Source organism: Larimichthys crocea, chromosome XVII (genome assembly GCF_000972845.2).
Source record: "Larimichthys crocea isolate SSNF chromosome XVII, L_crocea_2.0, whole genome shotgun sequence".
NCBI classification, from domain to species: Eukaryota; Metazoa; Chordata; class Actinopteri; family Sciaenidae; genus Larimichthys; species Larimichthys crocea.
The window spans coordinates 156,498-180,622 of record NC_040027.1 but is presented as its reverse complement, the minus strand read 5'-3'; the positions used below and the strand labels follow the sequence as shown (position 1 = coordinate 180,622).

General features: G+C 39.5%; 2 protein-coding genes across 5 annotated transcripts in view; both read left to right on the top strand.

Annotated features, from left to right (window-relative positions):
- Positions 1-1,406: 1,406 nt before the first annotated feature.
- fam163ab (family with sequence similarity 163 member Ab) lies at positions 1,407-23,029 on the top strand. 2 transcript variants are annotated; one of them, XM_019272359.2, is made up of 5 exons: positions 1,409-1,698; positions 19,513-19,593; positions 19,768-19,789; positions 20,241-20,355; positions 20,521-23,029. In XM_019272359.2, the coding sequence occupies exons 4-5, from the start codon at positions 20,263-20,265 to the stop codon at positions 20,917-20,919; spliced, it is 492 nt and encodes a 163-aa protein (XP_019127904.1). In that variant the 5' UTR covers positions 1,409-1,698; positions 19,513-19,593; positions 19,768-19,789; positions 20,241-20,262; the 3' UTR covers positions 20,920-23,029. The 2 variants fall into 2 exon arrangements, with proteins under 2 accessions (XP_027145978.1, XP_019127904.1); XM_027290177.1 differs by lacking the exon at positions 19,768-19,789 and having other exon boundaries at positions 1,407-1,698.
- Positions 23,030-23,452: 423 nt separating this feature from the next.
- The window catches only part of rabgap1l (RAB GTPase activating protein 1-like), a 113,674-nt gene continuing 113,001 nt past the window's right edge, over positions 23,453-24,125 (top strand). Inside the window, exon 1 of one of the 3 annotated variants that reach the window (XM_027290169.1) lies at positions 23,453-23,583. The gene's annotated coding sequence lies outside the window, so the exon portion shown is untranslated. The remainder of the gene's footprint in view (positions 23,584-24,125) is intronic. The other 2 variants (XM_027290170.1, XM_027290171.1) reach the window with 2 other exon arrangements.

Sequence of the window (24,125 nt, the reverse complement as noted above, 5' to 3'; positions counted from 1 at the left end):
GTGAAGGCTGTAACCTTTTAACATCCGGAATAAAAATATCCTGTAATTTATTCATAATAGTAAAATATTTCACATTTAAAGCAGTTTCAGTGTGAAATTACTCCCTAAATGAGGTAAAGATCAAATTAATAGCATGCATGTAAATGAACTCACTAAAATACTTGCTGGGCATTGACTTTTGCAGAGAAACTGCACATTGGTTTATTCATTAGCCCAAAGTTTCAACAGACATCACGGAGCTCAGTTGGCACAGAGTTCCTAATTAAGAAAAAGGAACATGTTTCAGGTCATCTTCGGTGTGAGGGATTCATAAAAGGAGAATCAGTATAATCTTTTTGGAGCAGTTCTTTTGCAACATGTCTTAAGGGTTGGTTTGCACTCTTATCTCCTTCAGCTTGACTGTTGAAAGCTTTTATTACAATATGTGGAGCTGTATGAACCCCACAACAGATTACCTGACTTCCACCAGCCTTACCTTCCTAACTGGTCCTGGGATTCAGTAGTATAAATCTGTGAGTGTCTTGGTTTTGTAGTACAGCAAGCACATCCTTGTTTGGTAAGCCAGGCCTCCCCTCCTCTGTCGATATTTGACTTGACTTGGTTGCAACAGTAAGTAGATTAAGGGACCAATGATTGAGGGCAAATCAATTACTGTAGCTCAGTGGTCTGTGTTTAGGGGGGTTCATTGTAGCATTTATTTACTGTGTGCAGTGCACAACCACATTACCAAGCCTCATTTTCTAATGGGAACATCATGAACAAACTATCACTATAATACAAAGGTTCATATCATTATACGAATGTCTATCATAATTGTTGATAAATTTCAAAGTAAATGGACTCATGGTAATTTATGGTATTTTTAAATGTTTCTATAAAGTGTGTATAACTACTGTGAGCTGTGTGTTTAGAGTGACATTATTGTACTTTAAGGTATTTACACTTTTAATCGTTTTATTTTTTTAAACTGTACACAATGGGGATCTGACAGTATTATTACATTCTGCCAGGCATCACCAGTGAAGCTGAACTTATCTTAGTAATATTTTCTCCAACAACAACCATATATTTCCATGCATATTTTTATAGTATCCCTAGGACCTGAAATGTACCATATCAGGTCCTTTACCAGGGAGGTAGTGTGATGCGGGGCGGCTCCTCTCCTCCCACCGCCTCCTCCCAGTCCGCCCAGCAGTGGACTCCGTCATTTCGCCTCCTCGTCCCTCACTTGTTGGATGTGTCCGTTTGAATTTCTGTGATCTCACGCTTCCTGATGGTTGTTTGTCCTCTTGGAATCTCGAGAAGACCACTGCTGTGTGTGAAGGTTAAAGCGTTTTTACAGGTTGCATGCGCGTAAAAAGCGCCTATCTTGAAGCGTTGTCCTCGTGCTTACCTGTTTTGTTTGCTCCAGTTGCGAACCGTGATTCTGCTCCATTTTTCGGTGTCTACGCGTTGTGCTTGTCTCTGTCGCCGTCCCTCTGACCTCTAGTCTGCTGTTCCCACAGCGGGAGTGTTGGGTTTTCCTGGCGGCGTCGTGCGCTCTGGACTCCCGGTCATCCTTGGAGAAGTTCCGCCGCAGTCTCATGCCCAGCGCTTCTCTGCTCTCCTCCGGCTGGGATAAGGATGCTGGTGGCTTTTCATGATCAAACTTCACAGGATTAGCCTGAGTTGAACAAACGGACCATGTAACCAGATCAGGTATGTGCGATGGGTCACAATTTTTTTGTTATATGTGAGGAAAATCTTTTTTTCAATGCCCCAGTCAGAGGTGGTTGTAGTGTAGTGTAGTAGTGTTGTAGAGTTGCAGTGGCAAAAATGTAAAGTTCATACTGACTAACATTTAGAATTAATTCAATTCCACTTTACATTCAATGTGAAATGCGCCTTTAAGGCTGCCACAGGAGAGGAAGTAACAGTGGAGTGGCTCAGTAGGAGCTGGAGTCTTGGGGTTTTTGCCATTTTGCTGCTACTGTGATCTTCTTTCACACTGGTTCAGTCAGCTCTGAGTGGCCTGCTGCTGCTGGCATTTAGTGAAAAAAGACTGCATAATTTCTAATTTAAAAAATGACAGTATAAAGTAAGGCAGAGGGTGCTAGGGATAGTCGCACACACATACCCACTTTGGTCACACTGTATTCAGTCATGAAGCATTTTGGACAGAAAGAGGGCACAGGTGAAGGTCCTGGGTCCCAGTGGGTTGAGGAAACACTCACACTGCTGGAGGCAGAGGGGTTCAACTCCAAATGGAGCCACTCCTGTTGAAAATTGTTCACTGAATACCCCTTGAAAATGTGATCATATTTGATGGTTGATGAAGGATTGTTTATTTAAGATGTTAGACATAAAAAGAGGAACAATTATTACTAATGGGAACATAGCAACTGAACGAGCAGAGGTATTTCGTTCAGCTATAAAATTCAAAAGTTCAAAAAGTATAAAATTTGTATGTATTTGTTTATAATATACTCTATATTGGTTACCTATGTTGACTTGTTGGCATTGGACATTATATAATACTTAAATAATACTTAATACTTAACATGTTTAAAACCTCTCTTTGTACTTGTGTAGCAGTGTCACCGTACCTGCTTGTCTCTGGTGTGTTCATATTAAACATATGAAAAGAACGCTTCACTGCCACGTAAAATATCCCATCACCATGTGCACGTAACAGCTAAAGTACAGTATGTGCAACGTATTGATCCCACACCAACAGCCAGCAGCAGGTGCTGTGCTGCTCTGACCCATTTCTCACAGAGGAAGCTGGAAAATACAGCTTGACTAAATAACTGTTGAGCAGCCTCTCTATATCCTCCTGCCTGCACCCCACCCCATACACACACACACACGCACGCACGCACGCACGCACACACACACACACACACACACACACACAGACATGCACACACTTCTTAATTCCTCCACCTCCAGTGGCTGTGATACAACAGGAAGTGGACTGATTTCCCAGAGGAGTCTGCAGTCAGGGCTGTCACAGCTAGCACAGCAGCAACAGACAAAATGTATTTAATACACAGGTTGTATAACGGTGTGCTGTGCCAACAGTTCAAAACACTGAGGGGAAATTACAACTAGCTGCTTGCAACATTTGGCCTGTCTAAGTTGTTCTGTAACAGCCTCTTGGGCTGGTCTAACTAAATATTTGATCAACCTCAGTTAATTTAGAAAACAGTTAGGCCAAGCTGCCTCATTAACCATGACAAATCCTACGGGATCGTTATTATCACTGCTGGGAGGCAATTTTTATCATCCAATTTGATGATTTTTTATATTTTTTTGCTCAAGTTAAAGAAATGCTGGGATGATTTGACCTTGTTTGGACTCCTGTTGGGCAAAAAAAACTCACTGATTTTGAGCTAAAATCAGTGACTCGCACGCATCCTTACCAGCCTGTAGATGTTGCATGTTATGAAGCATTGGAAAAGCTGCCACTATGATTGTGCAATTCTAATGTCTGCAGTCAATGAGAACTGACCATGTACAAACGTCTGTATTTTAAAAGTTTTATAGGCTCGTCCTCATGGATAAATGTTCCCCCAACATTTGGAAGTATCCGAGTCATGGCTAGGCCACTGAAAAATACATTAAAGAACCTCAAATTGAAGAGGGAGGCAGGCTTATCAAAATCGAGTCATCTAGTCAAGCACATGTGGTTGGATTTCACCATTAAGCCTGACCCACAACCCTGCCTTAGGTCCACACAAGATTGGCATGAACATCTGAAAGTCTGTGGGCTCTGTTTGTGACCCAAGTCATACTGTAACATCATTGCCGACTTATTAGTATATGAAAGGAGCGAGATCTTGTCGCTTTCTGGAGGCAGACTACAGTACTCAGCCTACTTTTGGTTGTGAAGTCATGTTTTGCCTCCTTCCACTGACACTCCACTCAGTGTATTTTCTGGGACAACGTGCATGGAAGAGTGTTTTTACATTGTGGTAGTAGTGTATATACAGTATGTGTATATGTGTGTGTATTGGCTGGCATTGGGGTGGGCGTGGAGAGTCTCAAACTACCCTGGGAAAGTGTTTCAGTGTTTCAGGAGTGGTGCGTAAATTATTGAAAAGCCCTCAAGGTTTTTCTGGCCGCTGGATCAGTATTTCTTGCCATACAGTTGTGAGTCGAGTGTACTGTAGTCACACTTTTAAGGTGAGACGAGTTGTGTCCAAACTGCACTGCAGCATTAGCAAGACAGGAAACATAACTCCAGTCACACCACCTCGTCTTAAGGCGTACCATGAGATAGGTTTGAATCTCCAGATGATTGCTGGTTTCTGGCACTCAGTCACTTTTACTCATGGGTGTGTTAAACATAGAATGATCCATTTGTTCCAGTTACTCAACCAAGAAGTCTCCCGCCTCCTACTCAGGTGCACACATAACAAATTAACATTAGCGTTAGTTGCTCTTGATACCACTCAACTATACTGAACATTAAACCTTAAAGTGCACATAATGCCAACTGTCATGCATTTCTGTCTCTTTACCCTTGAGAGGCTCAAATTAGATAAGACCCATCCTTTTGACATTGACACCCAATCAGAAAGACAAATGACAATGATTGTAACAATTAAGATGAGTTTTGTGTGTGAATTTGAGTAAATCTGTACTTTCACAGCTTCCTTTATAATGGATGTGTGTCTTTTTTTGGGTCTAAGGATGTCATGTCTTCTGTGACTACCATGCCAAAGTCACCACACGTCCCCACGCCACCAGCTGTTTTTGTAACAATTGGTGTTTTTAGAAAAGATGGTGAAAAAAATGTTTTTTCCCAAAATAAACTGTAAAAATGTTTTACTGAACAAAACATACTCACATTTTAACGGTATTAATAATCAGAATCTGAGCCAGTTTTACAGAATCCAGTGTTACTTGTCCAGTTGTCATGGACTAAAAAGGGAAAGGACAACTTTTTTCCTTCTAAAATAATAATAAATATATTTATAATCATATTCGTATATATTGTATAATCGTATATATTGTTTTTATTATTGTCTCTGAACAAATAAGTCTGGTCTTATTTGTTCAGAGACAATAATAAAAACACAAGGGGAAAAGGCTTGGATGTTGTGGTTATATAGTATTGATGACTGGCTCTTTTACTCTATGCCTATTCATTCAGAAAACACTTATAGTAGCTCTGCTTTTCTAACTTTTGTTGACATTTAAAATCTTTCTGCAGAGAGCACCAAGTTATATTTTTGAACCACTATTATGTTTCTCTCACAGGCTAATGAATATGCACAGGTATTACTTGTTTTCAGTCACACAGGTTGTTGGTATCACAACTTATGTCACTGCTGTGCTGTGCAAGTGCGATGTGTGGCGCGTGGATGTGAACGCAGCTCTGAAGCACAGCCAGGCTGGGTGAGGATGAGGCCAGTGAGAGGAAGGCTTGTTGGCAGAGCTGTATGCCTCTGGATCAGAAAGACTGTTATCTGCTAACGTAGCTCTACTGCTGCTGGCTGCTGTATCCGTGGTGACTCATCAAAATCACACATATACACACTTATAGACACACTTCCAGGCATATTCAGACTGACAAACATAAGCACACAAACAAAATGCCCTTTGACATTTACATACATACAGTTTGATACGTGATGTAAATACAGACATATAATCGTATACTTACAAACACTATACAACACATAGCATATGCACTGTTTTTGGTTTTTGGTACTGTAGGCCACAGTGACATTTCCTCTGAATCCTTCACATAGAATTTTATGAAATTTTAACTGTGAACCACATACTTCCTGTAACAGAGACTGATGTACAAGAATACACTTTGGAAATGTGATACAAAAGTACAATACTTTTGTCCTTGTTGAAAAAATAAAACCTTCCTTCTTAGGAAAAAAAAATGTACTCATGAGCTGGGAATTTAGAAAAACACTATTCCTCTATGACCTTCACCGCCTCCACCAGTTCTTTTAACATATTTATGATATCATATGTCATTATTATGAACTGATCCTGTAGCAGCCCTCTTATGCAAGTTTTGCTTGAAGCTTTAATTTAAACATTTACTCTTGCAATAAGAAGTTTTTCTGATTCTCTGACCCGGAGCGAGATGCAATACAGTCCCCAGATCACCAACATACATGCAATGAATGGTAAGGAGGAATAAGGACGGAGATCACAGGACCAAGATAATATTACTGTGACCTGAGTTGAACAAAATAAATAAAGTTGGAAAAAAAAATATGTGCTCAAATATATATCCAGTATGAATAAAACATTTAACTGTAATCCTGCTGACGTTAAGACTTTCAACTGGAAATGATCAAGTTATTCATAAGGTTATATGACTGTTTTTATTTACTCCACTTTACCAGTTTTCACACCTACGATCCTTATCTCATTGGACTGTCAAGCACATCGGTTTAAAAATGTCTTTTCATAAACATCAGTTATACACATTCCCACAGATATCTAGCTTTTATTAAAGAAGCTTGTCTAACAATATTGTCTTAACTGTTAAATGTTTTGTTCCATTCTGGGCTACTCAGTAAATATACATGAATGAAAACATAGTTATGAATATTATATTCTATCTCTGCCATAGTCTACAAAATAAGCCATGTATGAGGATGTTGTAGTATTTGAGTTGTCTTTTTATTTATGTCTTTTAGCTATTTCATCCTGTTAATATTATCCTAGAGATTAAATCATTTCCCAAGTCCCCTGTTAATTTCTTGAACCAAACATAGCTGCTTTTGTTTCTTTGTTTAAGTCAAAGAATAGAGACATGCACCATGTGCAACAGGTTAATGGTGTAGTGTAGTGTAATAGTAGTGTATACTGTGTCTGTCTTCAAAACATCTATATGATTAAATGTTAAATTAGCTTCAGTGAGGTTTATTTTTTGACTAAACATGGCAGTAACTTATATGAAAGTTAAAGTCTGCTAACACCGAGAGATGAGAGGAGATCTGAGTCGTTGTTTGTCCTGGAAGCGTTTCCTCTTCCGTGTGTCTGCCTGGATGTTAGCAGGATGACACAGTGGATTCAGTTACAGTGCTGTAAGCTGAAGGTCATAGGTTCAGTACTCTGAAATCCATACCTACTCATTCATTGTAAGGCTGGCAGCAAAGCATATGGTTTTCAGGTCAGTTTATATCCAAGTTGTCGATTTTGACAGCTGTGGGAAAGGCTTGATTAAGGGATTGACGAAAACTTCACTGGTGTGTGTGACGACTCTACAGAATGTAGACAGACTGTACAAGACAACTGTGTTCTATTTACAGAACTGCCTCATATTTTACATCGATTAAGATAAAATTGGAAATATAAAAGTGGATGTACGGAAATGTTTGGTTGACTGTTTGACCCTGAGACCTTAGAGAAAAAGTAGTGGATTTCTATATATTCATTCATCTCCCCATTTTCCATGACTGCTTATCTATATCTGGGTCATGGAGTATGGAGCCAGTACTGACGTATAGAAACAAGCAGCCATTAATACTCACATTCACACCTTTGGCAACTTAGAGTCCCTAACTAACCCATTGACCTGCATGTCTTTGGACTGTGGGTAAATGTAGGAATGAGTAGTGAAAATCCATTTCCAGTAGATATAGATAGACATGCACCAGTCCATAAGCAAATGGCTAATTCTAAGGTTGATGGTTTAATTACACATAGGGAAAAAGCTGACAACCCTGCCCCTAACCTCTACTCCTGCTCTTCTGCACCTGAGCAAGGCACCTCGGCAGCTGTTGCCTTCATTGTGATGGCCCTGCCATCTGTGGCTTTGCTCCCTCACTTTATTAACTGTCACAAATAAAACGTCCATGTGAATGTATGCTAATGTAATATTCGTGGTACATTACTCCTTCAAAGATAGAAGCTGGACCATTTCATTTCCTTTTATGAGACTGCCGTGCTGACCAGCAGAATGGAGGTACAGTAATTACAGCTTCCCCCGGCTGCCCGATGCCCTGTACTGGGTGTGCGTTCAACGATGCTGCACTGCTGCCAAGTGTGAAAGAGAAGCTGGCATATCGCAGGACAGCAGAGGAGGAGCTGAGCAGCTATAATGAAACCCCTGCAAACCTCGTAAAGCAGGGAGATGCAGAGACATATGCATGTTTAACGTCAAGTCCTTTTCCTGCTCAAGTTCTTCGCTGTGAATCTGTCTGAACTGGACATAAATTAACTAGAAAATCAATTCAAGCCCTCCAGTTTGAAGTGTGAGCGAGTCAGTGGCTCAGTGGTTAGAGCTGTCCCCCACAAAGCCAGGGGCAGTAGTTTGTTGGTTGAAGAATCTTAAAGAGTAGTTTTTTTTTTTCTTTTTCTGATGCTCTCTTGGGTTAAAAGTTTAAGAAGTAATATCCCATGAGTACTCCACCTGTACATCACTGCACCAAGGTGAGAAGTTAAACCATCGCAAGTCAGCAAAGACATGATCTTTAGGGAGTGTTTAGTTCATCTTAAACAAGCTGTGGTTGTGATTGGATGTCTGCATGTTCTTTCTTACTGGCACAAACCTGCCCAGGTTGTTTCCTTCTTTGTACCCAAGGCATGCTGGGATAGAGATCCAGTGGGTATAGACAATGAGTTCAGTTTATAATTCTGAACTGCAGCTTTTTAGTGAAGTAGGCAAATTAAATTATGATAAAATAATTGTTAAGAACAATTGGTTTGACTTTGTTATTCTTGATGTGGACATATGAATTAAAGTTGTTTTCACTGTTTTGCTGAATGCCTTTATCCAGAGTAAACAGCTGGGGCAGATAAAAACAAAAATTTTGTTAGCTGAAAGTGATACTCACTGACAGTGCCCTTCTCATATTGTTGTTCTGCTCTGTACTCTTTTGCTTCCTTTTCATTGGGTTGTTGTGTAACAGCAGTGGTTCTGGATATTTTTTTAACCCCATTTAGTAAGCATTTAAAGGATGGGGGTGTACAGGATGTTCAGAACAGCCTGAACCCAAATCAGCACAAAATTCTCTAATTTAATTTTGTCATGGTTAAAAAAAGAAAAAAAAATCAATATCAGACAGATAGGCCCTCTTTGTACAAAACAAACAGTCAGTAGCCACCAGTGCAACTTCCATGTTTGGTGAGCTTTGCTGCAGGCTGTTGTGTCTACATCTGTTTAATATCTAAATGTGTTTGGGGCTGTTTATGGGCTGAGCTTTATGTTCTTGTCTGACTCTATCCTGCTCTACATTCATGCTGCTACACACATTTAAACCTGAGCCCTGATGTTGTGAACACAATCTGCTACTGTAGATTACAGCTACCGCAGTTACACCGGTACAATGCTCTGCCTAAGGGCACTCTAACAGCTTTTGTTGCATTATAGGACGGTTTGATTTATTCTGTGCGGCACAGAGACAGTCAGTCCAGCGTTTCTGTCAGTTATTGTGACAGGCTCCTCATCAGATCTAATCATTATTGTTATTAAATGAACCGTGTTTGAGCAAAGTCTCCTCATGCAGGAGTTTATTAGCTCTCTGCTGCAGGCTTTGTGCCCGTTGTGGTTTTTAATGGACTCACCAGAAAACCCTCGCAGACACCACCAGTAGCTTCGGCACTTTGTTAAATAATTATGCTGTGTTGTGATGTGCTTTGAGTCCGTGTGTAGTCTGACCTTTTATTTATTATAGGTAATCATAGTCATCCTTAGCTACTTTCCATCCAATTTATATATTTTAGTTTTCTCTAAAACATTTTCCATATATAGCAAAATGCGTTGTCCAGAAGATATAAATAAACTAGTACATAATATAATGATAATTTTATTAAATTAATACATTCAAAGATAAGAGAACAAGAGAATTAAAGCAAGGTAATAGGTGGTTTTGTATGAAGACAAACACTTCATTGTATCCAGATAAAAGAATCTCAATTTTGACAAGGTTAATAAAATATAGAAATAGATATATGAGAACGATAATAGAGAAATGGCAACAGAAACAAGTTCACGTTGGGTAAAATCCCATCCAACTGGCCAGGATATGGTGATAGGCCTAAAGAGGAAATTGAATTTGACATATGTATAAAAATTACAGGTGGACTGTGAGTAATGAATCTTTCACTTGCCATGTGAGTAAAGGTATTCACCACATCTTGAGTGTATAGAAAGGCTGAATCAGGAGCTGGCAGTCTGGAGTACAGTAGCCTGGAGAGCTGCATAACAGCATAATGTACACCAGTTATAAATCTGTCAGCAGTGTATACGGCATCAGAACATGGTCCAGATTGGACGGAGAAAAAGATTGAAGCTGTGTTCCAATTCTCTGTCGTCCTATCTCTCTCCATCTTCACGGGATACGAAGGCGTTTTACCGCCTGTATTGATCATGTACTTTTATAGGGCCAAGAGGATCATTCTGGGGAGTGGTTCTTCACATTCATTGCATTCTTTGCCCCAAATGACCTCGAGCAAAATCAAGTAATTGAACTAAAATGTTCAGTGTCATCAATCTCTGCCTACTGGGCCGTAACTGCTGCGACAGCTTAAGAGGGAAGATGGGATAACGGTTGGTTGAGCTCCTGTAGGTCTCTTAGTACATGAGGAAGGTTTTCAAGGTCACATGTAAGTGTTTTCATCTGGAAAGTTAATCTACTTATCATTTGGAACAATATTCTATCAGAAACATATAGTTGTAAAACGGTGAAAGACAGTTTGTTATACTGTAATAAATTTCAGCACACTGGCGTGAAGATACAAAAAGTTAAAGCCATGCCTTACTTGTGAGTTTATGTTGTTTTGTCTTTTCCATTTTGTCAGCTTGTGCAGGATGTTTCCTGCTGGTTCCAACTTATGCTCTCATAGCAGGATTACTGGAGAGTGTGCAAAAATTAAACAATTTTTATGGCTGATGTCATTTGTCAGCAAGGATTGCTTGTGTTGTAGCCCAGAGTAGCTGCCAGTCCGAGCCTCTTTGTGTTTTTCTTGAGACAGCATTGGTACACATATCGAGTTTCTGATTTTTTTCCACATTTAGTGGCTCCGTTCCTTTCTCTTTTTTTTGTCATTATTGATCCCTTTCCATTCTGTTTTTGTGAACAGCTGATATATAATATAAACCAATTAAGACTTGAGATGTTATTCTCCCCTATGAAAGAGTTTATAGACCATTCATTCCCTTTTCCACTATGGGCAAGGGAGGAACAGGTTTATCAGCAGATGGGGAATGGAGCTCTTGTTATGGACCCCTTCACCAAAAGCTACACAATATACAGTATTTATTTATTATTTAATTTAATTGGTAATAATCCACCAAATGCAAAGGATGCATATATTATAGACATATAGAATATATCCTATTACTTGTGGAACACATTTAATTACTAAACTGTTTGATTGTTTGTCGGTTAGTTTTAAAGAGTTTTCAAGTTCATATACACACATTGCATAGGGTATCGATTGTATACTGTAAATGTCTTCTGGTTTTAAAATGATGTATTTTCCCCACTGACAACATTATACTGAAGGTTTTTACCCCCAGCTGGTGGAAAGTCTGGCCAAACACCATCAGAAATGAAGACCTGTGGGGAAAAGCAAACATCCAGATGAGGAAAAGGAAATTGAGTTGGATTGGGTGCATCCTACAAAAGCCCAAACCTGATGTAACCAGACAGGCTCTAACATGGACCCAAAAACAGCTGGAGGAGGGGAATAGACACAGAGGGACAAGAAATAACATATACTTGGATAGAGCTGGAGAGGGACTGAGGTTGATGGAGTTGTGAATGACCTATGCTTTAATAGGAGAGAAATGGTTTAGGTCAAGGTCACTCTCTTAGCAAACCAAATGGGCCTGCTATTGGCCTGGCTTAACAGAGAGCCACAGAAATCTAGGTTGTCCAGTAACATCACTTCAGCACCAAGGACAGTGCACATTACTGTACAACATCACTGCTAATGAGTGAGATTTAGCTACAAAGTGATTTTTTAAATTCTTCTTTTTTTTTAGTTTACAGTTAGAGCTGAAATGCAACCACCAAACATGAGTGATCTTACAACATTAACTAAAATCAAATGATAAAACCAAACTGATATGCTGTGATTTCATTTTGAGCTGCCACTGTGCGTGAAGTTTCCCAGTGCAGCTTTAACAGATTAGGCCTTTTTGTTTTGACATTTTACCCATGAATCTACATTTTATGGTGAATAATCTTCACGGAAAAGAAATACCACCGTTTTTAAACCGACTTCCTAAATTGGGTTTACTTCACACCCACACATGTAAACAAAAACACATGTACACACACATCCAAACACACACACATACACATAGACACCCACGCTGGGCTGTAACAGAGATGTTAGAGAGAGCAAACAGATAGAGGAAAGCCTTTGGAACGCCAGATAACAGGATTAGACAAATTACATTTCAACTGTGACCATGAATCCCATTTGGATGTGCAACGGCAGCTGGAGGACTGCGGAGTTTAGATGACAAAATGGTGGTTTTCCAAAATAATAATGTGCTGAAATTCTGCATGACTTATTGACTGGGTAGTCTGAGTTGAATAGGAGAGTTTACGTTGAAATGAGCGTGTAGATTTACACATTTTCAACCTGTGTGGCTTCGGTGCATGGCTCAAGAGCACTTAAATTCCAAAGCAACCCTGACCAAAATAAACAACCAGAAAATATGGATAGATTGACAATGAGGGAGGAAACATTGTCAGGCCTCTTACCTCATCCACATTTTTGGCGACTCAGGTCAAATTAACCTTGCAGAGGCAGCTCATAATCTTCTCTTCTGTCATTGTGGTCTGACAAGGCCGTGGACGAATGTGCGTTTCAAGTACAGACGATGACTGACAGCTCTCTCCTTCAATTGGACCTCAACATGAACTCCTGATGTGAGTGCTATGGTGGCTTCCAATTTTACTGTAATACTGGAAAGACATAAAGGCTGTCATACAGTTGCTGAATGATTTATAATTTTATATTGATACCACCTACTTTAACCATTTAATTGTTTTATTGTATGTTTGTCAGACTTAAACCATGTATTACTAACAGGGGTGAAGTAATGAGAACCTGTAATGATAGTTTAGCTGATGCTTTAAGGAAGAGATGAGTCCAAGATCTGAAATTCAGTGCACTTTAATACGAGCTTGGATTCATCCTGGCATGTGATAGGAATGAACAAATAATATGCTTTCTTACTACCTCTTACATATGAAGCTTATACCATAACTGTTGTGGAGAAATTGCTAAAGTCAAAGGTCAATGGTGAGGTCAGGAGGGAAGAAAGTGTTCAGGAGCCTCTGATGTCTTATGCTGTATTATTTATTGACGCTTGGCCAAGGAGAATTAGAGACACTCTCAAAGTACATCTGAAGTGCTTGAGTCGGTCTCACATTCTGACGAACTCGTGATGGTGGATAAACTTTAAACCCAAAGATCACACTCCAAATACTATACGCCCAGAATTAGTCAGAGAATGTCTTTACCCTTGGAGGTGTTATTGTCAGCATATTCTAGTCTGGAGACACAGATGTCTGTTTACGCAGATTGGAACGTCAACAACAAGCTATCTATTATGTCTAGGATGGCGGCAACAGGTCTCTGCAACCCTGGCCACCACAGTGTTGAGATATGGTGGCACCTAGTCAAAGACAAACAAAGACAAAGTTAATACTGCCGTGGACCTTAAGGCCCACACGTGACCATGTGCAGCCTAAGGATAGAAAATTCCATAACAATAACATCTAGAAAACATCATGGAGTTTGTTTCTGGTTCACCTAAAGGATACAAAACAACTGTTTTAAACAACAGTGTGTAAAATATGAACCAAAATCAATGTATATAATCGAGTCATGATTTGAAAAGTTAATTAAAAAATTCTTTATCTGAAATTACAAAATTGGAAAAACCTCAGATGTTACAGATTTGTTATCTAACAAAGAAAACTAACATTTGATCAATGAACAGGTTAGTGTTTTTAAATTCACATATTTTGTGTGGCAGGACACATTGAGGGGACTGAACCTGTGGCATTTATGTTACAAGTATGGATAGGGTTGGTAGTGTGTTTGGAGGAGGAGAGAGTGACAATGGCTGACTGCTGGTCTGGGCAATTTAAGATCCAGAGAATCAATCTTGTAAAAATCCTCTGGGGCAGTCAAGGTCCTTTAGATGCTCCTGAAGACTGATGGCCAAGACTTTAGATAGAGAGAGAGACAGAGAGAGAGAGAGATCATTACTCTGATTTGCCAAAAACAGTATATGGAAACCATATGTAGTTTAGTTTTACAACATGAATTGTTTTTATCCTACAAACAAAACAACCTACAAGACAACAGGATGATAACAGCTTATTTCAGGTCCTTTAAACATAACAAATCCTAACAAACCATCACAACATGCATTATAAAACATAATGTAATATGCCTGTGTGTATGCTATTAAGGTGTGACATCTGGTGTTATGCAATGCAATATAACTAAATGCGCAGCGTAGCATCAGGGAATGGCCACACATACACAAACTCAACACTTGCGAATATTTGCCTCCTATTCACTTCCATTCAGTGCAAGCAAAGGGGTGAACAAAACCCTTGCATGGGATTTAACACTGGCGAACTTAGACCAGCAACAGTCACAACATCAGCTAGTATCAAATACGTGCGTCTGGCTGACCCCTTAAACAGACCATAATCCAGCAAACTAATTTCCATGTGTTCCACATCCTACACTGCCCACATTTTACCTCGGCAGGCATAGTTACTCAAATGCATTTACTTATGTGTGACCATGGCCTAATGCAGTCAGTATAGGCCATATGTAGCAAAATAACTCACATTCTCACAGCATTTTTACCATACCATGATTTCAGCTAGACTAAATTGTGAGAGAGTCTTTTTTTTTATTTTTTATTTATTTTGGCCTAGCAAATCAATAGCATTATTAAGTGATAAGTGATTTGATAGATGTTATTTCTGTAATTTGACTTGGCACTGGTATAACTGGTAAAATAATTTGTTAGTTGGTCTTAATTACTACGAAGCCTAATGGCTGTACTAGCTACTAACAGGCCACACTATAAACTGAATGCCTTCATTACCAACCAAAAAAGGATGAACCCCAGGAAGCTCGATCGCTCCATTGCTCCTCTTTCTGCACTCTTTCCTCTGCCCTCAGACTGGCTCGTATTATGTAAGACCTTCCTTCTTGAGGTTGGTAACTTATCAAAACACAAATGACAACCTGAGACCATGACCCTTACAAAAGTCTGTCCATCTGTGAAGACATCAACCATGGTTGTTGATATTTTTGTGCCATTTTTCATATTCCTATCTTTAAAGCTTGGTCAGTTGTTACTTCAGACATCAATGACGTGACACCGATTGCAGAACAAATTAGAGATGTGGACAACAGCCTACCTCCAAGTAATTAAAAAAACCCGAAATACACGTTGTCTCCTTTGTTTTGTTGTTTTGTTTTGTTTTGTTTTTTGTTTTTTATTGTTTCTCTTTGTGCATGTGTGTATGTGGGTGTGTATTGTATTAAGTGAATATGTAGATTTAGTTTTTTGGGTTTTGTTTTTTTGTAATACAAAGTCAGGAATATATTTCATTCATCTCTAAGTATCAGGTATATATAAACAGATTGCAAGGAAGCTTGGTATTCATTATTTAAAGAGAAGGGTGGGTGTTTACTGTATAAGTTATTCTTCTTCTCACTTCTTTTTGAATATGTATTTCTATGTTTAAATGTTTTGCCTTACTTTTTTTTCTTTTGGTTTGTATATTCGAAATAAACAGTTCAATCAATCAATCAATCACAAAAAAAAAATCTAGTATAGTGTAACAGGATGCAATATAGGGTATCACTATTTGCAAACATCAGCATTGCTTACAGCCTCAGGATAAAATAAATGCACCAGGATGATTGATGGGTCAGCGTGGTAACTTAAACAGTAATAGTGGAATAAAAAATGTATTTTCTGCCTCAAGCCAAAATGTTGCAGATTCAAGAAAATAACATCATGTCCAAAACAAATCTGTTGATGAAGTGTGCTTAAGCCCACAGTGCAGTGCAGCTCTAACTCATAATAAGGTATGATTCAAACTTTCACATTGTTTTGGATGGATGGAAATAGAGCCACAGACTTGTTGCTTGTTCAGTGTATTTCTGACAGCTGTTTAGTGAAATTAGTGTGTCACTGGAGAAAAAATGTCTCCAAACAGACTACAAGCTGCCTTTAAATCAGAGAATCCTTGAGGACCCTTTTTGTATGTACAGATATGAATCCTACTGCCTTAAATGTACTGGAATTATATATATTATACTGCAGGATCAACTCATATGTGTTTGACATTTGAAATAAGTTTTGAAGTTAAGTGGTGTTATTTAGTAAATTAAGTGCTTGTGCTTTTTCTGCACTGACTGCAGCTAAGTGCAATGCCGCTGACTGTTTAATTGATGTTTTATTAGGGTGCTTTGGTGTATTTGGTAATGCATGAGTACATGTTTGCCTGAGTGAATTCTGTATGTGTGCAGTTTGTGTGTGTGTGTGTGTGTATCTGTATGAGAGTCTTATCAGTATACAGGGCTCTTCAGGCAGTATGGGGGATTGAGGACCACTCTAATCTGGACCCAGTGGTGACTGATCCAGCTCTCTTTCTCTCTGTGCTCAGCATGAGTGTGTGACTGTGTGTTGATGCAGATATTTCATTTCTCTCTGTAGTTTGTCAAATATAAGTAAATTCAAAATTTATCTAACCAACAAGTTGGCCTCAAAGTGCTTGCAGAGCAACATGTAAACAGGGAGAAAAATACATCTCTGTGTTATTTTGTGTCTGAGTAAAGGATGATGTGGTGACAGCGGTGACTCCTTTTCCATTTCCTCCATGCAGTACAAGTCACCGTGCTGGCATTAATTATGAAAAATAGTTTCGTGTACTGAGTCTGAGATTGCATGCACCGGAGAGAGTTATGATGAATGATGTTAAGAAGAATCTGTCAGCTGCCATCCCGTTTGGTCTCCACAAATAATTGAAGACTAGTGTACTTTCTGACAGAAACATGGTTTATGAGCTCGTGGCAGTGGAGCGTTTCACATCACTGCAGCACTGCCTCCTTTTCTTCCCCTCTGACAGCACTTCAGTTACGCTCAGTAAGTTTTTAATGAAGAAACTCATTCAGCTTCTCTTAACACTGGTATATCATCAGTCTGAGATGTTCAACACATCTCAGGAGCTATTGTGTAATGCACCTTTCATCAACCTACCTCATCTGCTTCTCCTGCAGTTAATGCCTGTAAGTGTATGTCCTCAAAATGTACAATTATGTGTTTTTATGTAATGCACACTAACACTGATGCATTTTTAAGCATCAGTATAATGTACACAATCACCTCCACGTTGTGATGAACACAAAAGACAAACAGCTGGAAAACATGGAAAATATAATACAAAATATTATTTTTGTTTCTGGTTACATATTTCCTTTAGGCAGTTTGGATGGATGGATAGCTTTTATTCAGCAACCCAACTCACTGTAATGTATGACTGTGGAGACTAAGTGGCTGTGGAGACTTTTGGCTTTGTGGCCAAAGTCAGAATTGGAGGTTATGCAACAACGATTGTAAAATGAATACAAACTTATTTTTAGCATCACAAAGTAAAATCACACAGAATTATTTTTATTTATACAGTATGATTAACTGTATATGTTCTTTTTTCAGAATTTCATCTATTAGGTTGAATAATTGAGCCAACCCAGCACAGCCATAGAAGAACTCCATACCATATCCCATGTTTCAGTGTTTATGTCTGGTGAGACAATCCCATTGGAATGAATGGGGCATGATGTCTAATTCTCTTAAAGTGGAGCTCCACTGAAACACTTACACACTCCAGAGGGAGTTGCAGTCTGATAAATTGCCTTAAGTGATGTCACTTGAGTTGGTTAAATTTGACAGGTGTAGAGAAATAAGTGAGCTTATCAGAACTCTGTTAGCCACAGCTCTATATGTTGTATAACTATGGGCTCAAGGCTATATTAGCTGCTACTAACTCAGAAGGAGTTAGGTGGTTTGGCACCACTGAGTGAATTCTCTGAATATCCCAGCTTGTGAGAAAACCCACAGATGCAACTGTGTCTCTATGGTGAGAAGGCCTGATCTCATTAGACCGGACTGATTCAATCTGGACTTCATTTACACTTTGCACAATGATGAACTGACTGAGTTCATCTATCACATCACATGTACAGGACACAAATGAAAGCTCACATGAAAACACACACAAACACAGTCTATTAAGACATCAGACAGCAGGAATCACAAGTGACATGCTGAGAAATTAGCTCTGTGTAATCATGCAGAAAAGTGTGTGTAGATGTGTCCCATATTACTCATGTACTCATCCTACTTCCTTAATTCCTTCCTTTCTCTTCTTGTAGTTTCTTGCTTCCTCATCCCTTCTTCCCCACATACATTTTTACCTTCCCCATCCCTTTCTCCCTTTATCTTTGTCATTCTACCTTTCCTTTCTCTACATGTTTTGACATATTTTATCAGCAGTAATAGATTTCACTTCACACAAACAAGTCTCGGGCTGCAGATTAAAACCCCTCACTGCTAAATCACTTTTAGTGCTGCTCTGCCATAATTCTGCATGTGTGTGTGTGTGTGTGTGTGTGTGTGTGTGTGTGTGTGTGTATTGTGAGTGTGAACGAGATAGAGAGAGATTGCTCAAAGAATATGCACATCTGAGGATTTGGAGACTTTGATGTGTACAGTAAATATCTTTGATGTTTTCATCCCAAATACGATATAGATCCAGATTCTTTCCTCTCTGTCTGACAGCAGCGACCCAGCTATGATTTGACCTGTTTCACCCATTATTTGTAGCAAAACAGAAAATCTGTTTGTAGAAGAACTGGACTTCCATGACTGAGTAGATAATGAAAGAGAGTGTAATCTATAGAGACAAACTTAATCAACTGCACACGCATTCCTTGATTAATATAATGACAATAGTATATGTATTTACAGCAGGTATACCTTTGCACTCTAACACAATCCAACAGTCCTCCAGTAAATACATTCATGACGATTGTAGTATTATAACCTTGTTGTGGTCGTGTCAGAAGTTGATTCAAACCATCTTTTTTTTTTTTTTGGAAGATGTGTTATGGTAAATACTTGATTGGTTTGCATTAAGCTTTAGGCACAGGCGTTGCTAATACTTTGTCCACCCTGCATGTATGTGTTATAACATTTGTTTGTTTGTAGGTTCATGCATATTGTTTTCATGCAACACTTTATCCTGTGTTGCAGGCAAAACTTTCTTACTGTGCTTCTCTTTATTCCTTCTTTCCTCCTTTACTGCCTTCTGTTAGTTTCCTTACTTCGTCACCTTAGTATCACTTTGTCATTCCTAGTTATTATTTTGTGCGAGAACTGTATCATTGTGTCTGAGAGATATTTTTCTGTGCTCTCAGTGCCACCTTGTGGAGAATATTATTATGGATGCAACCCGCACTCTTTCAATCTTCTCTCCTCAGAGATGTTCATGCAGTGTGGCTATCCAACAGTGTGACCTCTGATTTGACTTACACCTTTACAACCTTCAACACTCTTCTGATGTAAGTCTATCTATCTATCTATCTATCTATCTATCTATCTATCTATCTATCTATCTATCTATCTATCTATCTATCTATCTATCTATCTATCTATCTATCTATATATGTGTATATATATATATATTATATATATACACATATATATACATACCTATGTTGTTTCTCTGTTTTCAGGTGTTAAGCAACTTTACTGAACGTGAGTATAACAACAATAATCACAGTCAGTTTATTCTGACAAATTAATTTCATTTTCTTTTGTTAATTTAAAGTCTGCATGCTAAATGTGAAATTTATATACATTTTGAAAATGTTTTTCTTTTTAGTATTCATATACTCGATGTAATATCTTCAAAATAAAGTTGGCCATAAGCTAAGATATGTATACTGTGGTTGTTTCAGCTGCAACAATTTAAGTTGCAGTTTGGTGATCGAGGTCAGATTTGGTTCTCTACCTAATTCTCTCCACATAATTATAGAATGACCTTTTGAGTTTGATCTATTACCACCAAGAAAATATATTGCAGCACATTGCATCTGTGGCAACTGTGATACTGACCTTTGTGTGGTTTGATTAAACGTTTGATTTGATTAAATTCTCATATTTGGGAGGCACTTGTTAATGATGTCACTTCCTGTGTTTGTGTCAGAGTTTGATGGAGAGCTGGTCGGATGACAGCTGGAACTGTTGTCATAACCGGAGGAATACTGGCCACAGTGATACTTCTGTGTATCATAGCTGTGCTCTGTTACTGTAGACTCCAGGTACACCTCTTTGTGTGTTTGAAGGGTGAACTGATCTCACCTTTCTTTCCAAAAACTAAGCTCGCACTTCATAATGAAATCAGTGTTGTAGATTTGTAGACTGAAGTGCAGCCTGTTACATAATTGTGTTGAAAACTGTTTGAGTGGACTTCTCTCCTTCTGCAGTACTACTGCTGTAAGAAGAATGGGTCTGACAGCGCCTCCATCTCTCAGCAACACATTGCCTGCAACGCCTGCAGTGTCTCTGGTCTGGATGGGACGATCATCACCCCATTGTCCATATCGCCACCAGAGCTGCCTGCATCCTCCAACCCCACCAAACCCACAGGGGGGCAACGCAGTTACTGTCCCACCTGCTCGCCCTATGATTCTCCCTTCTACATCCGCAGCACTGATGAGATACGCAATGGTGGTGAGCGCGTCACCTACATGCCCACACACTATGAGAACCAGGCGCTGGCGATGCCGCTGCCTGCTGTCCGAGGCACCCTGCTGAGGGAGACCCAGCGAGGACGGCCTCCTGATTTCTACACCAACACCCGAGCCATCAGCACTGAGGTGTGACCACCCCAAAAAAAAAACCCCAACATCACCCACCCCACACACACACAGACACTCCTCTCTTCACTTACACACACACACCAGCACCACCACTAACAAAACCACAACAATAATTTTGACACCTACTGCAGCTGCCAGTGAGGATCTCTTGGATCAAGGCCCACTGGTTGTGGAGGTTACATTATCACATATATTTTGGGCCTGGGGGTTTGGGGTCTGGGGGGGAGGATTTAAGTGAGGATTGTCTAAGGCAACTGCTGAAGACTCAAGTGTGTGACAAGCTGGGATCACTTTCAAACCTAGTTCCTCACTTTATACCCTTCCATTTTTATGTTTTCATGTTCACTAAGATAGTAATTCTGTAAATGATGGTAGAAAAAATGTGTAGCTATACAGTTTCTTGTCCCTTTATGCTCTCACATGAAGAGTATGGGTGTAAACCTGTAAACACTCTGTTGACTGTTACTGTGTCTTTACTGACTGAGGGCTATCTTAGATCATTTAGGACTTTCCCTTGCTACACATCTTCCTAATGACTGCCTGCCAAAAAAGAGTAAAAATGAAGCAATTTTGTCATGAAAGCAGAATGAAGAAAGAAAAGTCAACATCACCTCTGCAGTTTTCTGGATCTCTGGAAGCATGCTTGAGTTACAGGAAGAGAGTGGACGACTGGAGCTTTCTCTATGCAAGCTGTTTGGCAAACTACTACAGCTCTTCATTTCCACTCATCTCCTTTCAGCAGTTTTTGTCTCATCATGTAACTCTGTTGGAGGAATATTGTAAACACGGTGTACACCCAGTAAAATATTACAAGGATGCAATTGTAGATACATATATAAGCATTTCAAACTGGATCATGGATATCAGTAGTTCAAAGCCTCTTGGGTTGCTAGGTCCACACTGAACCCCTAGTTTCTCCCATGAGTTGTAAACCTGTGAACAAGCAAGGACACCAGAGCCCGTGAACGCAACAGTGGTAAGCTTGAAATCAATGAGAGATTTAATTTCTCTCTTGACAGTGATGCAAAAAGTTATGATATGTAAATAATAACCAGAAAGCAATGAGCGTGTCTCTGGATCCCGTTGTGTTATTCACGTACAGAAATGCACCCTGGGATGTGAACATGATGTATTTTGAATGAAGGAGTGTGATTTACTAGTTTGTGCTTTTTTGTCTACACACTCCTCCTATACTCCTGTACTACTCTCATGTTGAATCTTTAAAATGCAAATAACCATGTCATTTACTTTCAACTTTATTGTGAGGAAGTCACAATACACGTGTGTGTGTGTGTGTGTGTGTGTTTCACAGTGCCCATTTTCTACATGACACTTACCCAGCATTGCTTGCCATACACGATAATATTTCCTGTGATATTTGTCTTTATATTTCTATGTACAGCAGGGTTCAGTGAGACTGAATAAGCAATGCAAGAAACCTCAAGGACTTGCATGGTAATAATAATATTGTGGATTCTCAGTCAGGCCGAGTGTTGCCATTCAAGCATTAAACAAAAATACACTTCTCATCCTCTTTTCAGCAGCACATATAACATGATTACAATCCATCTATCAACAGCTACTTCATTAATTTCTCAATTACGACTAAATGACTACAAGGGACTGCAGTGCCATTATACTGCTCAACCTCTCAAGACCATATTACACCAGTACTGTGGATTTGGATTTGGATTTTGGATTGTGGAAGAAACGTACTGGCCAAATGAAAGTTCATCACTTGAGGATTTATTTTTTTAAAAACTGGTGAAATCTGGCCAAAAAATGTCTGGGCTGGAATATCTATAAAGAGGATTGAGTGAAATAGTGAACCAGTATTTCTCCATGTTGTTATTCACTCCCACATATAAGGATTCACTGTCATCGTTCATTTGTTTAGGTATTGTATTAACTATATATTTTACTACTTACTTAACTATTTATCTTTGAAAACAGACAAAAAAAAAAGCTTTTTAGAAATGTGGTTAAAACCAATATCGTACCTGACAAATACAGAAACAGTAATATTTGACAGTGTTAACTTTTGACAATTAAACATTTGTAACTGCTTGAAATGGCTCTTTGTGTGATTATTGACACACACACACACACACACACACACACACACACACACACACACACACACAGATGAAAACTAGATGTGAAGTGTGTGGATCATGAGCTCTGAGGGCTGCATGAACTTTGATCTCCAGCAAATTATTGTCATGGGGCAAACAACCACCACCACATGATGCCGAAATGAATTTTCTCAACAAAGCATCCATTTAGCTTGGGGTTTCCCCTTAAATAAAATCATTTGGGTAAAACATATGTCTCGGTAGCTATCATAAGTTTTGATATTTTTGATCATCGAGCAGGAAAGGATTGACGCGGATACCTGGAACCTGATGGGAAAAGTATGTTTCCAAAAAAAAAAAAAAAAACCTTTATAGAACTTAAATGCGGAATAATGCATGTCTGCATGTCTGCATGTGTATACACACATAAACAAAACACAAGTCCAGGGGATGTGAGTACCCCGCATGCGCCAACATTCCAAACCGGAAGTCGTGTCACTAAACTCTCGAGTGATTCATCTTCTTACACATAAACGATCTTCACTGCAACTCTTCTGACAGCTAGCGAGCAACTCCGCGGCGCCCCAAACAAGTAAGCTGACAGCTCTTTATCCAACACCTTTGTGCGTTTCAGTGCCATGTTCACATGCGGTGAGGAGAGGACACTTCTTTTCCTTCTCCTCTCCTCCTCACGCAGTCCTCCTCCAGCTCCGGGCGGGGTGTTGCTCCTCCACAGACTCCTCCAACTGTTTTGGACTTCGAGCTGGTTAGCGTTAGCCACACTTAGCTTTCAGCTCGCAGTCAGGCACACACAGGTGCTTCCCGTTTAGCCCACATTCACCTGTCCTGACAGCTAGCTCCTTGCCTACAGATTTGCTTGTGACAAACCAGTGTTGCTGTTCCCGCGGTGAGGACTGGGAAAGGCTGCGGTGGCTGTACGGAGAGGCTAATTTGCCTTTCCCAGTCCTGCTGTCCTGTCTCTGCATTAGCTAGCTGCTGTGCAGGAGGCTGTACGTGTTTGTGTGAGCTTGGCCGATTTAATTTCACCTACTAAATGTCACTTTAAGAGCCACGTGAAGAGAAAAACCTCCCATACTAAGCTAGCCTGATGCTGATGCTGTGATGTGCTCCATG